Source organism: Chrysochloris asiatica, unplaced genomic scaffold, assembly GCF_000296735.1.
Source record: "Chrysochloris asiatica unplaced genomic scaffold, ChrAsi1.0 scaffold00004, whole genome shotgun sequence".
Classification (NCBI taxonomy): domain Eukaryota; kingdom Metazoa; phylum Chordata; class Mammalia; order Afrosoricida; family Chrysochloridae; genus Chrysochloris; species Chrysochloris asiatica.
The window spans coordinates 6,842,945-6,860,205 of NW_006408522.1; the positions used below are offsets into that span (position 1 = coordinate 6,842,945).

The window sequence follows — 17,261 nt, forward strand, 5'->3', positions numbered from 1 at the left end:
AGGGAAGGGGAAGGCCTTTGGCCTGGGAAAGGGTTTAAAGTCCACTTGAGGTCAGTGAGGGGACCCTATCAGGGTCCTTCCCTAGGAGGTGAGAACTCTTCTCCCCATTAGAAACAGCCTTTTCACTGGAGAGCAAAACAGGAGATACCTACTCCAGTAAGCTTCTGAAAGAACTCCTGCCCCCTTCTTTTCAGCCAGGGTACTGGATCTGTGAGAGGTGTAGCAGGTGAAGCACTCGTATGTAGCAACATTCCGTCCTTCTAGAGACCACATGTGCAGGGGCCTGGACCCACAGCTGCTGTGGCTGGCCTTATCCTTCTCCATGTCCCGCACCACCTTCCTCCAATGACACAACCTGGAAACTGCCTTACACTCAGGTAGTGTAGTGTCGCTCCTATGGGCCAGATCAGACAGTGGTGGTCATGTGTCTACTGACATGACAGAGGCGGGACTTGAAGTTGGTTTTTAACCTCAGCCTAACACTATTTCTACAATATTTTCCAATTTTCAGCTAGAACAAGGTTCTAGTGACTAAGGACATAATGTTGTTGTTGTTAGGTGCCATCGAGTCAGTGCCGACTTACAGCGACCTTACGTACAGCAGAATGAAACATTCCTGGTCCTGGGCCAACCTCATATTGTTGCCATGTTTGAGCCCATTGATGCTGCCACGTGGTCACTCCATCTTGCTGGGGGTCTTTCTCTTTTTCTCTGACCATCCACCTTACCAAACACGATATCCTTCTCCAGCGACTGGTCCCTCCTGATGACTGGTCCCTCCTGGTCTCCAAGGAGCACTCTGGCTGCACTTCTTCCAACACAGACCTGTTGGTTCTATGGGCAGCCCATGGCACTTTCAATATTCTCCTCCAACACCATAACTCAAAAGCATAAGGACACACTACTGTTTCATTAAGGAAACAATTCCTTTTGGAAGTCTTGCTGGCTGGGCTCAATCTCTTTACCTTGCATTTCTGACTGGCCCCTCACGATGCCCACACTCTTCCTCCTTTTATTCCTTTTATGTGCCACCCTAGTCTCACCTTCTGGGGGCAATAAAGAAGTCAACCTCTCCTGGGCTCCAACTTCAGCTCCCTCTAGACGATGCCTTCATCTCTATGTGCTGCTGGCCCAGTGCAATCTGGGAGAATGTTCCCCTCAGCCCAGATGCAGCCTTGGGAGTACTCCCAGAGCAATGTCCTTAGAGGGGTTTTCCTGAGGAAAGACCATCTGATTCGGAATCAGCCCCGGCCCACACCCCTGCTCACCACCAAGACGTGCTCAAGGAGGTCCAGATACCCAAGGGTGCACTCCGTTCCGTATCGCAAGGCTCTGGTGCACACCTCCTCACTGACATCCGGATGGAAGGACGCTTGCTGGGGAGAGAGAGGAACATGGAGATCTTAAAACAGGGAGAGCAGGTGAGTGGGACACGATGGCAAGGTGGGGTGCCTACTTGGCAGGTTTGTGCAGCCCTGCATTCAGAGAAAGGAGATCTTGATTCTGGAATTGACCCTGCCTTGACCCAGACCCTTCTCCCTGATAACCTAGCTAGAACTGCTGTCCTTCCTCCACATTCTCTCGCTACCTCCCGCCTGTTTCCTCATCAGATTGTGATCGCAGTCTGTCTTGATTTTGCCCTGAGGTCAGGTAACAGAATCAACTGAATCTATCTGGTTCCTCCTTTTTTAAAATGTAAATACATAATCAGTCCACAGTGTTAAAATGTCCAGGAAAGTCCATGATTAGGGGACGTACTGTCCCAGGGTTAACCTGGCCTCTCTTCAGTGCCCAGAGTCTTGCAGGCTCATGTCTGCCCACAGCCTAATTTGGCCAGGTTCTCAGCCCTCAGCCTGACCTGGCTAGAGGTGCAGTGAGGACCCCACTGAGCAAGGTCCCCTAGCTTGGGTGACACCTCAGAATGAGCTCCTCAGCCCCTCAGAGGCCCGTCAAACAGCTCCTACCACACTGCACAGGCCGAGATGAGCAGAGCCTCCTGTGCTTTTCTCTAGCACTTGGTGTCCTGCCAACTTGAGTCATTATGATAGAGCATTTCAGACAGCACACCCATTCACAGAGCTGCCAGAGACAATGCAGAATGCCCGCTTCAACTGGAATGGCAGAGAGGTAACACTTGGAGAAGTACGGAATGCGTGGCTCTTTTACTTGCTACACCTGACAGCCCTAACTAATTGTTGAGCCTTTCATCTTTGTACAACATCATGCTGGAAAGGACTTGATGAGAGGTGGGGTGCTTATAAGAATACATAAAATGGAAAACTGCAAACAAACAAGAAACCTAAAACCAAGACAAACACAAAACACACATTAGGATGAAAGTTCAAGGCTCAAGGGGAGTATCGATTGACGTTCCTGTGTCTCTTACAATGGTGGCACTGTAGGGTAAGCACTGGACTGCTCACTGTAAGCTTGGCAGCATAAACCCACCAGCTGCTCCTCAGGAGAGAGATGGGGCTTCCTGCTCCTGTAAAGATTTATAGCCTCAGAAATTCTGTACAGGTTTGCTGTGAGTCAGAACAGACTCTTTGGCAGTGGGATTTGGATAGGTTCACTCCAGTACCTCATCCTAGGAGTGGGAAGTGCTGGTGGGAACACCTGTGGGAGTCCCCACTTACCACCGCCCCTCATGCTACACTCCTTCTGAAGAAAGGGGGCTCATTTGAGTGGCCAAGGTCTGTCATTTATGAACCTGGGTTTGTTCTCTGAGGACTATGGCATCTTAGGAGGCTGATGCAGGAGTCCAGGGCTTTACTCTTAGCCACTTCCTCATTTCAGTCATCCTTGTATTGCTCCAACTGTGAGGCGCAGGTCACTGTGGAGACACAGGATAGGACACTACTCAGCATCACCTCCCCTCGGTGATGTGTGAGAGGTGACAGCCAGCTGTACCTGTCTACTGCTGGGGGCTCTGTAACTTGGTAGAATTTTTTGATAGGACAATCTGTCAATAGTAAAAATGTCAACTTCAGGGTCTCTTGTTCAAGGAGATAATCCAAAGTAATGAAAAAATAGATCTGCCCAAAGATGGTCACTGCATTGTGTTGTTGTTGTTAAGTGCCGTCGAGTTTGTTCCAACTCATAGTGACCCTGTACAGAGTTTCCAAGGAAACCTGGCTGGTGAGCTTGAGCTGCCGACTTTGCAGTTCAAACAACTTTGCAGTCCAGCACATTAACCCACAGCACCACACCAGGACTCCTCACAGCATTATAGTTTATGATAAAAAAATTTTAAATCACCAAACTATGTAGTGAAAGATGATATTCACAGACAGAGTATTTGGTGATTATAAACTCAGTTCTAACAACGCATAAACGTATCCACTGGCTTTATATCGATTCCCGCTCACAGTGACCCTATAGCACAGTGACCCTATAGACATGCCCTGGAGGATTTCCGAGTCTGTACATCTTTACGGAAGCAGACTGCCACAGCTTTCTCGTGGAGAGAAGCAGGTGGGTTCAAACCGCTGACATTTTGGTTAGCCGCCAAGTCCTTAACCACTACGCTGTGAGATGTTTCCATAATGAGTAGCAGCATGGAAGCATGTTAATTGAAATAAAAGACGTAAAATTGTACCTAACATGTACCTAATATGTACATGAAGGAATGAGCCGAGAAATAAAAGGCGTAAAATTGTACCTAACATGTATATATGCACATGAAGGAATGAGTCGAGAAATAAAAGACGTAAAATTGTACCTAACATGTACCTAATATGTACATGAAGGAATGAGCAGAGAAATAAAAGACGTAAAATTGTACCTAACATGTATATATGCACATGAAGGAATGAGCAGAGAAATAAAAGACGTAAAATTGTACCTAACATGTACCTAATATGCACATGAAGGAATGGTCAGAGAAATAAAAGAAGTAAAATTGTACCTAACATGTATATATGCACATGAAGGAATGAGCCGAGAAAAATACACCTAATTTAGAGGGTAGCTAGATCTTCGTGTTTGCTTAAGAATTAGGCAACCCTACCATCCTGCTCAGGGTCCTGCTGTGGGTTAATGCGCCAGAATGCAAAGCCATTTGAACTGCAAGGTCGGCGGTTCAAGCTCACCGGCTGCTCTTTGAAATCCCTATACAGGGTCGCTATGGGTCGGAACTGACTCGATGGCACTTCACAACAACAGCCATCCTGATAAGTCAGTATGCAATTTACTACAACTCTGCTTTGGTCCTGGGTACCCTGTCACTCCAGGAGCCCAGGTGGCACAATGATTAAGTGTGCAGTTGCTAGCTGAAAGGTTGGCATTTCAAACCCACCCAGCGACTCTGCAGGAGAAAAGACCTAGTCATTGCTCCTGTGAAGATTATAGCCAAGCCAAGGCTATGGGGCAGTTTGTTCTGTCATATAGAGTCACTAGGAGTTGAAATTGGAGTGCATGCTGGCTTGGTAGGTAGGATAAGCACAGTACTGTGAACCACACTGTCAGTGGTTTGAGCCTACCAGCTTCTCTGCAGGAAAAAGATGAGGCTCTCTGCTCCCGTGAAAATGTAACAAGCTCTGGAAACCCTATGAGCTGCAACTGACTGAACTTCACTTAACAACAAGAGTAGAAATTGAGTTGACAATAACTAACAATATCACACTTTACCGCTCAGTCCCAAAAGCAGCCCCCAAATTCAAACACAGCAACTTAACCTTTCTGCTTGGTATATAAAGGTTTCCTTCTTGATCTACAAGTCAGAACCCCTGGTTCTCTGTAGGAACCTTTCTGTATGGACACTCTTTCTGGAACACTGCCTCCTTTCCTTTTCTGCAAAGGGGTGGGATACAAGAGACCAAAGTAAATGTTAAGTATTAATAATTTTATTAAGTAAGTCCTATCCTAACAGGACTGGTAACATCATGGGTTATGTGTTGGGCTGCTAACTTCAAGCTCAGCAGTTCGAGTCCACTAGGGCTTCGTGGGACAAAGATGGGGTTTCCCACTCCCATAAAGATGTACAGTCTTGGAAATCCTATACATGGTCTCTATGAGTTGGAATTGACTCCACAGCACAGGACTACCACCACCACCCAACAGGAGACAGGCTCTGCAGGGACACCTGGTATCTTGGCCTATGAAACTGACACATAGCACCCTGGCAGCCTGTCTGTCCTGCAGAGTCAGGATGGTCTGATCCAGGGATAACAGGATGGATAGGAACTGAGTCTGCACAAATCACATCCAGTGATTTTCTATATAAACCGCCTCCCCTGAAGTCAGGACAACCTGTAGTAAGAAAGGGACTTGAAAATCTGAGCTGCCTTCCACTCCACCCAGATCACAGCCTTTTGTCAGTTTCATTCCCCCTTTTCATGTTTCTGACATGGGGATAAGAGTAGCTGTCACTCATTGGCCTCAGAGACTTTGAGCATTATGGTTGGAGGGTCACTGCAGTAGAAGAAGACTGGACATGGAATCAGGAAATCAGTTCTGGTTCTGATGGCCAATAGCCTTGTGATCTTGCTCACAACACTCATCTTTCTGAGTCTCTGGTTCATGATGTATCAAACCAGGATAATCACACTTGATTTCCGATCTAGAATCAAACAATCTCATATCTATACCTGGCATGTACAACATGATAACATTTGAGCCATATTTTGCCAGCTAGGTATTGTCTCTGATTAAGACCGCAATTTATTTGAAAGTTGTTGCTGCTCCTGGTAAACGGATTTCACTAAGCATGTCAAAATTGTAAATACTGTGGCCTCAAAATAGAGTCTAAACTCCCTTGCCCAGAACACATGGCTCTTCGTGTGGCACTGTAGGATAAAGCACTAGACTGCAAGGTTGGTTTGATTCACAAGATTGGCTGTTCAAAGCTCACCAGCTGCTCCTCGGAAACCCTATACAGGGTAGCTATGAGTTGGAACTGACTCAACAGCTCTTAACAACAATAACAACAAAATCTAGACCCTAGTCCTTCAACTCCCGTAACTCTATTCTCTATTGTGCTGAGGAAAACCATAAAGTGGTGTTGTCTCCATGTCAGGCCCTTCCACATGCTATTCTTGCAGCCTCCCTCTTTACCAGTTACCTGCAACTCAGCCTTCAAGGTCCAGCTGAGATGTCACCCTCTCCGACCCCTAGGGCTAAGTTTCCTCCTTCCAAGTTAGAGCATCTCTGACCTAACACTATGGCAACATTTCCTATCCTGTAATGGATTGAGCTGGTCCTCTTCAGCACCGCTGGTCAGCGCTTCATACACTCTGGTGGTGGTGGTGGTATTCTGTGGAGTCGGTCCCGACTCATAGTAACCCTGTGCAGGGCAGCCAGGGCTGTTAATCTTTATGGGAGCAGAAAGCCTCATCGACGGAGCAGCTGGTCGATTCACACTGCCACCTCAAGGTCAGCAGTCCAACTTGCAACCTTCTATCCTACCAGAGCTCCTTTTATATACACTGACTCTCCTGGAAAGGTTCATGGAAAGCACCTAACTTCCAGGAGAAACATATATGCCACAATGGATGTGGGTGGTTGTCTTGAAACAAAGGGCAAAGCAGTAATGGAGCTACCTCCCCTGTGGTCCAAGACTCCTGGCTATCCATTTGGTGCTAGCCTTGGCTTTGGCTCTCGGTTTGTTGTACTGAAGGCTACTTGCTTGGTGTCAGGCACTGTGCTGTGAGCTGGGGGTACAGTGAAGACTAAGAGCCATGTCTTGCTTCCAAGGAGTTCACAGACCAAATGCCCAGCATACAGACATGACCACAACCCGCTAACTGGGCCAAGAGATCTGGGATTACAAGATTACAAGACAAGGTGGGACCACCACTCCTGGTCTGCAGGCGGGAGAACTGGCAGGTAGGTGGGTAGTGAGCCGTTTCAGCTAAAAAGGGGGGATGTGTGGCGATGCGGGTTAATGCACTGGAGCACAAAATCGATTTGAACAGTAAGGTCAGTTCAAGCTCACCATCTGCTCCTTGGAAACCCTATACAGGGTTGCTATAAGTCAGAACCAACTCAACAGCACTTAACAACAATAGTGGCTACATAGGGCTTCCAGCAGACAGAAGAGCATCGCATAAGAACGCCCATAAAACTGGAGACATACACCGATCTGGAACAAAAGAGGCTTTTCACTTTTTACTCCAATCCCAGGCAGCTATCAATACAAATGTTGTTGTTGTCATTGTTACTAAGTGCTGTTGAGTCCGTTTCAACTCATAGTGACCCTGTATGGGGTTTCCGAGGAGCGGCTGGTGGGTTTGAACCACTGCCCTAGTATTTAGCAATCTAGTGTTTATCCTACAGCACTACTCCAGGACTGAAATGTAACAACTGTGAAGATGGCACAAGGCCAGGCAGCGTTTCCTTCTGTTGTAAACAAGGTCACTTTGAGTTGGAATCAACTAATGGTATCTAACAATCATTACAATAGCTCTCATTTCTGTGTTCTACTACCTCCATTTCATGCCCACAACATATGCTTATACAACATTTTCTAATTACAGAAATGTGTTTTTGTTGACACAGTCCAAATCCACCAGTTACGCCATGACAGACAGATGAAACATAAAGATTTACAGCCTCGGAAATCCTATGGACTTCTACTCAGTCCTATAGCATCGCTAGAGGTCAGAATCAACTTGACAACTTGGAACACGGGAATAATTTGTGTTTTTGCTAAGCAATGGGACTTTACAGCCAAATGAGATCATGGAATCATGAAAGACTCTAACACACTGTCTGATAACATAATTACATGGCTGAATCCTGGGGCCCAGCCCCTGGCTGGTGACAGAAGAGCAAATTAAGATCATCACAACTCTCAGGAAGACTTTGGGCCTGTGGATCACAAGAGCCACCCTTCCGTGGGGTCAGGGTCTCCCACGTTTATGTGGCTTTCTTACCAATCTCTTCTCTTTTCCTCAAGAGTTAGCAGCTGGCAAGAGCATCAGTCGCTACATCTCTTCAAGTGACTGATTTTGCCATGAAAACCTTTCCACCCATGAGACTTGGAGCATCATTTTCCTTCTTCACTAACACTGAAGTCTTCCATGTCAGACACCTCTCCTAAGTGCCTTCTTACAAAAAAGCCGCATAAACAGGATTTAAAGACCCTTTGAGCTGTGCCCCAGTTCCCTAGAAGGACATGTTTATAGAACCAAGTTCTTCTTCTTTGAAGTGATTCATTGTATCCTGCGGTCTCACATGGTCACGGTCACCAGATACCAGCAGAGTCAGCAATCATATTTTCAAGTTCTAAGGGAGAGCTTGTCAGGGCTCAGAGGTGAATGGAGGGAGGTGATAGATAAACACCATTCAAATGGCTGTCTCTGTGCTTCTGCACCGTAACCCACTGGCATGGAGGCTGTATGCCTGGCTACTGGCTACTGGTCTTGGCATTAACCTAGTTGGCTACAAAGGCAGCTGACTGGCCAGAAAAGAGTCTTGTGTGACTCCAACTCAGTGAAGCTGAAATAGTACAGTCGGTGGAGTAGAAAAGACATTTGGGGACAGCAATAAGATCCGAGAAACATAAGCTTCAATTCAGGGCACCTACCACTCTCTCTTTCCAATAAAAAAAGAAACGACAAGCCTCTTGGCATTCTAGAGGCACATGTCCTTCTGCTAAGACTCTTCCTTGAGGAATTATGGATCCCCGACTGCTGCAGGTCTAGGGCAGTAAACAGTTGACAAACGAGTAAAGGCCCAGCTAGGATGTGGGTCACAATTCTCCATCTGCACAGTCTCTTCTCAAGTCTGTGAGGGCTGTTATCATCCTTCCCCTTCTGAGGAGACCTTGAGAAGCTATCAGAGTTGGACTTCCCACCAGCCCCTTCACCGAACTCACTTCACCAGAGAATGGCTCCATTCCCTCAGACTCTAAGCTGGTTTTCAATTTTTGTGGTAAATCTGCACCCCAGGCCCCCTGCCACAGCATGGGGGTTGGGGGGAGAATCATCAGTCTCTGAGTTGTCTGTCCCTGGGGTCAGGCTGAGTTGAGGAGTGTGGTATCTGGGATGGAGATGCTTAATAGAATGCAGATACAAAATGGGATGTATGAGTGGTATGGCTCACGATCATTCCTAGCTAATAAGAAATAAAAATAAAGGTCACGTGGCATGGATCTCCAAAGCTCCTTACCAAGCCTAGGACTCAGGAGAGCTGCCCTAGTTGCCTACTCAAGGATCTAAAGAGTTTCTCCAAGATGTCTGACATAGAAGGGGAAAAAAGACAATCCCCCAGAGTTCTGTTTTGTTCCCCTACCTCACTTCCTCTCACAACACCTTTCCTAACACAAAATGGCCGACCTAATGGAAGTGGAAGAGTCCAGGCAGAAGAGTGAACACAGTCTCACTTGGAGGACTTGGAATGAAATGCCACAAGCCCCTGCTTACTACGCTCAGAGTGACCTACACAATGTTCTCTGTAAGAAGGCTTCCTGTCTATTTAGGAAGAACTGAAAATAAAAGAAGTGAAAGAATTAAATCAGCAGGGAAGAATCTACCCCTATCAAACCCCAAACTCCCCATACATCTTTGGCATTAATTTTATTAAGTTTAAGGCACAGAACTGCTCCCTTTAACACATTCTGGCCCATCCTCTTCTCCAGACTAACCGAAACCACTCAATCATAGAAAGAATTATCTGTCCACCCCAAGCGATGTCCAGGCGTCTACCTTGCAAGCCATCAGCATATCTGACACAGCTTTCCGGCTCAGGTTGGCGGTGGCTATCACATCCTCCTGTCGACATGAGTTCCCAGCTGCCACGGCCTTGGCTGTTGCCATAGTGATGCCTTTAGTCATCCTGATCGATTCTTCAGGTGATGAGTTTTTTTCAGGTACCTCCTTTGACTGGAACACCTAGAAGACAGAAATAAAAGGGAAGCGGGCGGGGGGGGGGGGGAGCAACAACGACACACACACATCAAAAAAGGAAAAGGCAAATATAATTGATTCTTCTCCAACCAGGCTTGCAGCTCAGTGTCTAAAAACTGAGTTTGCAACTTGAAGAAAATGCCAAATAGCAGGAAATGAGAAATTTCATCTGTCATATTATTCTTGCCTTCAAGATTCTACCACTGATAAACCTCTAACCTCCCGACTCGGCATTGGCAGAAATGACACCGTGGGGGAGTCTTATTTACAGGGTCCACCCCCACCTCCATCGGCAGAAACGGACAGCTCCTATCTGCACTCTCCATCCCAGGAGAGGTTGGTGTGTGACTTCCCACTCCTCTTTCTCCATCTCTGCTAGTGTTTTGGCGAGTCCCTGAAACTCTGCAGCCCGGCGTCAATTCCGGGGCCAGACTGACCTAGGTACACTGTTCTGGACTCTCTCACTCTCTAAAGGGGTGTGGGGCAGCACGAAATGCAGCGTTCAGTTCTTTCTATTCTTAGTCCGTCTTGCAAATATAACTGCATAATTGTGCAGAGGCATTGAGGATGCCACGGTAACACTGTGAATTATTTAACAACACATACACACCCCTTTAGAGAACCTGAGATTAATTAACCATGGTAAGTGAGTATTCCACTTTCGAGTTCCACCTGCCAACAAGTCGGCTGTTTCCGGTGGAAACCCGTCTGTCTCGTCTCTCTAAGGAGAGTCAGTGTAGGTGCCCCGGCTGTGAGCTGAAGGTACTTGTAGTGCTATAGATGAGGGACACAACCCAATCTTTGGTGCTCTGTCCTCAGTCCTAGGCAGCCCCTTTTTAGCAGGAAACGCTTCCCACAGCCTTTCCTTGGGGCAGAAGAAGGGAGAATCCAAACATGTGCCAACTGCTCACCCTAGAAATGGGCAGTTGCAGTGAAGCAGCCCAGGGTCTCCAATCCCGGGTCCACCTTGAATCTTACAGTGGAATGGAAGTTACAGGTATGGATGGTCCTCCTCACCAATTGGACCTCTGTGGCACATGCCCCTTCAGAAACCTCACATATGCACGTGGAGACACACACCCACACACACACACACACACAAGTTGGGTGACATAGATCAACCACATGTCTGCAATTCGCCAGGATAGCTCCAGATGTCAAATCTCCTCTGTGCTGCCTTTGTTTGGCCCAGCACACCTGTCAAAATGTGTGTCCACACTCTGGGGAGGACACAGCTAGTCTGGGTAGTTAGGTGAGGGCCAGGCAGCAGGGGTCAAGGATGCCTGATTTGTATGATTTGCTCCTGCTAAAATGCAATTTCCCCTTGGAAGTGGGAACCAAGCATAACGCCAGCCAAGGCTGGGCTCATTAAAGACAGGACCAAAAAACCCACGGCTCCATCACCCAAGTCCAAGGGAGTCGCTTATGTTTGGTGCGCACCCTCAGGGGTGTGTGACCATCAAAAGTGACATTCTAAGGCAAGCAAAAAAAACAAAAACAAAAAAGGAGTTGAAAGATTCTGGCCTATTTCTATTTGTAGAGATTAGGAAAAGTCCCTTCATAACCTTCACAGGAAACCATCATGGGATCAAAAGACTAGAAGATAATATTGTCTCAGTCTACAACAGTGTGACAAGGAAAACTGTCTAGAGGTCAGAGGCCTCGAAAAGAAGGGATCTGATTCTGAAAGGGAAGTGTCCCAGGTAAGGGCATCCAGGCTCTCCCCAGATCCACAGGTGAGCAGCAGCTGTCGTTGTTGCAGAAAACAAGCGAGTCAAGAGGGTTAGTGTGTGCTTATCCATGGTCCACATGATCTAAACTCAAGGCAAGTAAGTGCACATAGCTGTACCAACTTTTCAAAGCTTGCCATGAATCTTGTGCAATGCTTTGGTTGCATGCTGCAATTTTAGTGGAATTAAATCTAAAAAGCCCAAGGTGATCCCTTTCATGTTATTCCTTACCAATTACATTTACAAATCGACCCAAACTTTCGATTGTAGCAAGCTATCAGCAGGCAGTTGAATAGGCCTTCCTAGATCGATGCACCAAGTAATTGCTGTCTCTCTAAAGTCTCAGAGGAGCCTGCACTGGGCTCAGATGGGCTGCTTGTTGGGCATGGGTGCCCAAGACGGCTTGGCAGGCAGCTCTTACCGTAAGCTCCTGCTTAATGTACTCAATGGTGGCCTCCAGAGCCCGAGTGCCGCGGGTGGCCTCGTCCTCCACCGCCTTCACTGTCTTGAGAAGGGAGGTGACGTTCGTCACCATCACCTGCACAGAGCCAAAAGAAGACAGTTAACATTTAGTCTGTGGTCTCATGCCTATCCTGTTGGTTCCAGGTCTGATACCACGAGCAAAACCGTCTCCTGGTAAGTGAGAGAGGCACTCAGGAGCATATTCCACCAGGATTCGGACACCTGCTTCTCATTCCGGAACTCCCTCTACATGCTTGGCCCTTGGGAGGGGGGTGCAGTCTACCTTGGCGGCTCCCTTGAGCTGGTACATGGAAGGGTCATCAGCGGGCTTGCTGGCAGCTCCTTTGGTAGCACCAATGAGATCTGAAAGGGCCTTGGCCACATCTTTGATAGCGTTGATCAAGACCACCTGAAAGAGTGTGGAGCCCAGGTGAGCCCAGTTAAGCAAGCAGTCACCAGCTGTCTTCACCACAAGGAGGACACAGGCCAGGGGAGTTTGGGACAAGAGAGAGAAAGGTCTCTATATTTGTGGTTCTCCAGTCTGCCGCACAGTGGAGTCACCTGGGAGTCCCCCTTGGAGAGTCTGACTCAGGAATCTGGGTGACAACCCAGCATGTGGACTTTCAAAAATTCTCCAGGTGAGCATGAGCCTCACCCAGAACGGGGGACAATGGTCTAATAGTCTTCCTGCTGGTAGCTATGCTAACGAGTGCCTATGACAGAAAGGATGAAGGCAGTCACGTTTTCATCACCAGTGGCCAAGAAACACTGTGACCAAACCCAAACCTCACAGCCCAGTCTGCAGGGCCCTCCACGGTGGTCCCGCCTGCCTCTCCAGCTTCAGTTCCTGTGGTTCCCGCCCCACTCTACATGCTCTAGGCACATGCCATCTTTGTACATGTCGGCAACCAGACTCATTCCTGACTCAGGGTCTCTGCTCTTGCGGTCTTTTCTGCCTGGAGTCTGGCTCCTTCTCATCATTTGGATCTCAGCTCAAAGGCCATACATGTCCTCAGAGACCATTCCTGACTATCCTAGCTCTAGGTTCACCTCCCACAAACAGGGACTCACTCTCCAGCAGACAGTCCTGTTTCCTTTATTTTTGTTTTTTAGAATTTTGCAATACCAATGTTTTATTTGGCAAAAATACTTTTTTCCAACAACATATACCTGGACCTCACCAGATGGATTACATGGGAATCAAATGGACTACACCTGTGGGGAGAGGTCCTATTTCCTTTAGGACATGCATCAGTATCTGGGTTCCCTGATCAGTTAGCCACGTACATGCCATCTGTTTCCTCCCCTCACTATGACGTGAACTCCTAGAGGGCAGGCCTGGACTACTTCAGTGTTCTGTTTCACATTCAGAAGGCAGTACATAGCAGTCACTCAGTAAAGACTTGTGGAATGAACGAGTATAGATGTGTGTGCCCACTGGATGTGCTGTGTGAGTATTATGTATGTTCACGTTTCTAATTTAATGGGGATGTAGACCATTTGACAGAAGAGACATTTTTTTCAGTGTGCTGGGCTTGGAATCAGATGCACCAGTCATGCTGAGGGATTACACAGCATTGGACATTGCATTGAAGTCTCCTCAGCCTAGTAGTCTAGCAGTCCTGGTGTGGCACTGTGGGTAAAAGGTTGGCAGTTCAAACTCCCCAGCCGCTCTTTAGAAACCCTATACAGGGTCACTGTGAGTCGGAAATGACTCAATGGCATAACAACAGTCTAGTAGCTACAATGATTCCAACTTCTACAATAACCACCTTCATGTGTTGAAGGCAGTACTGGGCCAAGCACTCGACACACTTTGTCCCAGTGAATCCTCACTGCCGCCTTTCCAAGGGGGAATTACGATCCTTGTGCTGACCCTCACAGAGCCTGGGAGTGGTAGAGCTGGGATTCGGACTCTGGTCAGTGTGATCCTAAGAGCCATGCTCTTTAAGTGCCACACACAACTCTCCAACTCTGCTCCACTTGTGTAAATGGGAATAGCAAAGTCCTGTCTATCTCGCCAACTGTTGTGAAGATAAGCTGGAACAATATTCATGAAAACATATTAGAAACTCAAAGTCCCAGCTATGTGCAAACACAGCAACACTAGGACTTGGCAGGCTCCTGTCTTCTCCCACACTTCATCTCCAACCCATGCCTTCTCATGTACAGGACACGGGAAATCCCAGCCAACCCTCTGAATCCACAGGCCAAGCCAGGACTGTGTCCACACTGTGATTCCTGGGGTCACAGTTAGGAGAAGAGAGAGGCAACCGAGGCCCAGAAGTAAGGGTCAGTGGCCATCATCTAAGACACACCTTTCCCACCCTTGGTCATTTGACCACTAAACCAGTGAGTGCCACTATCTTGCTTAGATCACTCTTCCATGTGGAAAACCCATGTTCAGTTCCTGGCCAATGCACCCAATGTCCAGCCAGCACACGTTTGTCAGTGGGACCTGTGTGTTCCTCAGATACTGAACATTAGTGTCAGCAGAGCTTCCAGATAAGACAGATTACCAGAAAGGCCTGGTGATGCACTTTTAAAAATTAGCCAATGATGACACCAGAGATGATGATGTGGAGAGATGAAGGGGACTCTAGACTCCTGGAGGGAGAGGGGCTGTATGCTGGTGGCCGGGGCGGGGGGGGGGGGGGGGCAGGCTTTCAGGGTCTACCCTTTGGGTGTTTGAATGACTGCACATTCCTGAGTGTTTTGGTGTACATCTAAAAAAACAAAAAACAAAACAAAACAACTGAGGGAATAGAAGCAAATACTGGGGATTGTAATCATTGCAATGTTATGAAATATCACAGGATGAGTGTAACACTGATGTTCTCCCATGTCAACTATCACTCAACTGACAACAGAAACTTAAAAAAAAAAAATCAGCCAATGAAATCCTTATGAAGCACAACAGACTGATCATGGGACAGCATTCCGTTCCATTGTGGAAGGGGTAGACAAGAATCAGGGATGAACAAGACAACAGCTAACTATAACCAACACTTCCTACCACGTCACGTGACCAACCACAGGTGCACACTCACACACACATTACTTCAGAGTGCCCATTCTACTTTTAGACTCTGAGGCCTGGTGTACAGTGTTCTGTGGAAATTAAAGGAGGACCCACTCCCCAAGCCCCACCCATACCTGTGTCTCAGGGTCATCAGAGCCCAGGCTGGCTGCCCCCAGCTTGACCACCTCAGCAAGCTGGGTGATGGTGGCTGCCGAGGACTGGGCCGCCTGGGCCAGCTTGTCTGGGGTGGATGCAGCCCCAGACACCAGCAGTTTTGTGTCTTCAACCAAGGCTTTGGCTGTCTTCAGAATGTTTTCCCTGAGAAAGGGGGTGAGGGAAGAAGAGAGGGGGAGACATCAGGGCACAGCTAGATGACTTGTAGTTAGAAAGACAAATCCTTTGCAGGAGACTTGTCATGAAAGGACTCTGAGGACAAGAGGCAGTGTGCTGCTCTCCCCTATCCTGGGGCTTTCATCTTCCCTGAAGACAAAACTTGGGAGAGAAGGAAGAGGACAGAGTAGTCCTGTGGTCCCTTCTCAGTAGAGTGTCAGGGAGGATCCAGGCTCCCTTCCTCAAGCCCCGCATCTAAATACAAGGTCAGCGTCTCTTCTGTGGCTCCTACAATCCTTTAAAATACTTCATTGGGACAGTGAGACATGAAGATACACGGATTGGGGCACCTAGTCCAGGACCTCAGAGACCAAAGGAATCTCCTCTGAGTCCAGCCCTAGAATGGAAGAAAGGTGCTGGGACAAGTCAAGGATTTGTGGACCGGGGTCCCCAGTAACAAGTGGAGAGTCCCTGGTACCAGCCTTGCGAATAGGGACTGAGGAACCAGCATTCTTCATGTAAGCCAGGAGACATGGCCGACTTGGAAACTCACTGTCCCAAACCCAGGAAAGGCTAGATGGGCCAGCCTTGTTACTCTCAATTCTACTGGGGTTGGTGAGCAAGCACGTTAGAAGAACGGCCCTCTCGGGCTTGAAAGTGAAAACTTAAGGGGAAATGCGTGCACTTTAACACAGTGGATTTACAGCTTGGAAGGTAACCCTCAAACACACCTCCATACTAGCAACTAGCTAAAGGGGCTCATTTTGATGATGTGGGTCACACTCCCCACGTGAACATCTTGTTGAAATGAAAAGGGGAAAGAAATCACACTCTGGCTTTTGAGCAGCATCTCTTACATCAATTGCAGGGTTTCAGAGGACGGCCTGACCTGCTCCCCATCCAGAAACTGGGTGGGCTCTGCTCGAGTACCTGTGGTCTGCAAAGGTCTCGTTGTTCTCTGCATTCAGGGTCCCTGCAGTTGCAAACATGATGGTGGTGTCCAGGTCTGCAATGATCCCAGACACAGCCGTGGCGGCTGTGATACATGCCTGGGTCCCCTTGTTCCCAGCCTGAAGTGCTGACAGCACCAAGGACACCTGCAAGCAGAAAGGGAGCATGAGGGGTGGGGGGATGGAGAAAAGGTAAACCAAAGGTGTGCAAACTCCAAAATACTCCATCTTCTCTTCCATCGTCAATGTACATAAAGGGTTAACAGCACATCTTTAGAAACAGACCAGCTCAAAACGAACTCCTGTTTTGCTGCTGTCAAGATCCAATATAGGCAGATCTTAAAAGAGCAAAATGCTCTTTACTAAGCTAAACTATTGCTTGGTTTAAGGAGGCTAGGTGGCACCCTGATTAAGAGCTGGATTGCTAACTGCAAAGTGAGTAGCTCGAATCCATCAGTGGCTCTGCACCAGAAAGATAATGCAGTGTGCTTCTGTAAAGGTTGTTATTGTTGTTAGATGCCATCAAGTCGGTACCGACCCATAGTGACTTTATCCCAGTCCTATAAGGTCACTACGAGTCAGACAGCCAAGGGTTTGGGGTGCTTTTTTTGAGAAGACTTCAGGGCAAGAGCCACTGTGTTCACCTCGATGTGCGGATGAGCAGTCTGCCCCAAGGGACAGGCTGCCGAAGCTTTCCTGATGGGGATGGGGCGTTACAGCATCAGTAGGGTGCACAGAGTCAGCTCCTGAGACTTAGCATTAGGAGGAGTAGAGGGACCAGACCCCAGGAACAGTGTCTCTTCCTCCTCTCCCTGATGGGGATGGGGAGTTACAGCATCAGTAGGGTACACAGACTCTGAGCTCCTGAGACTTAGCATTAGGAGGAGTAGAGGGACCAGACCCCAGGAACGGTATCTCT

General features: G+C 47.9%; 1 protein-coding gene across 1 annotated transcript in view; it reads right to left on the minus strand.

The window, feature by feature from the left end:
* The window catches only part of TLN2 (talin 2), a 229,757-nt gene that overhangs the window by 35,368 nt on the left and 177,128 nt on the right, over window positions 1-17,261 (minus strand). The window contains exons 44-49 of the mRNA XM_006831575.1: window positions 16,323-16,489; window positions 15,197-15,380; window positions 12,324-12,449; window positions 12,000-12,116; window positions 9,648-9,833; window positions 1,269-1,376 (exon numbers count right to left, since the gene is read on the minus strand). Of these exons, the coding sequence (XP_006831638.1) occupies window positions 1,269-1,376; window positions 9,648-9,833; window positions 12,000-12,116; window positions 12,324-12,449; window positions 15,197-15,380; window positions 16,323-16,489 (888 nt within the window). The remainder of the gene's footprint in view (window positions 1-1,268; window positions 1,377-9,647; window positions 9,834-11,999; window positions 12,117-12,323; window positions 12,450-15,196; window positions 15,381-16,322; window positions 16,490-17,261) is intronic.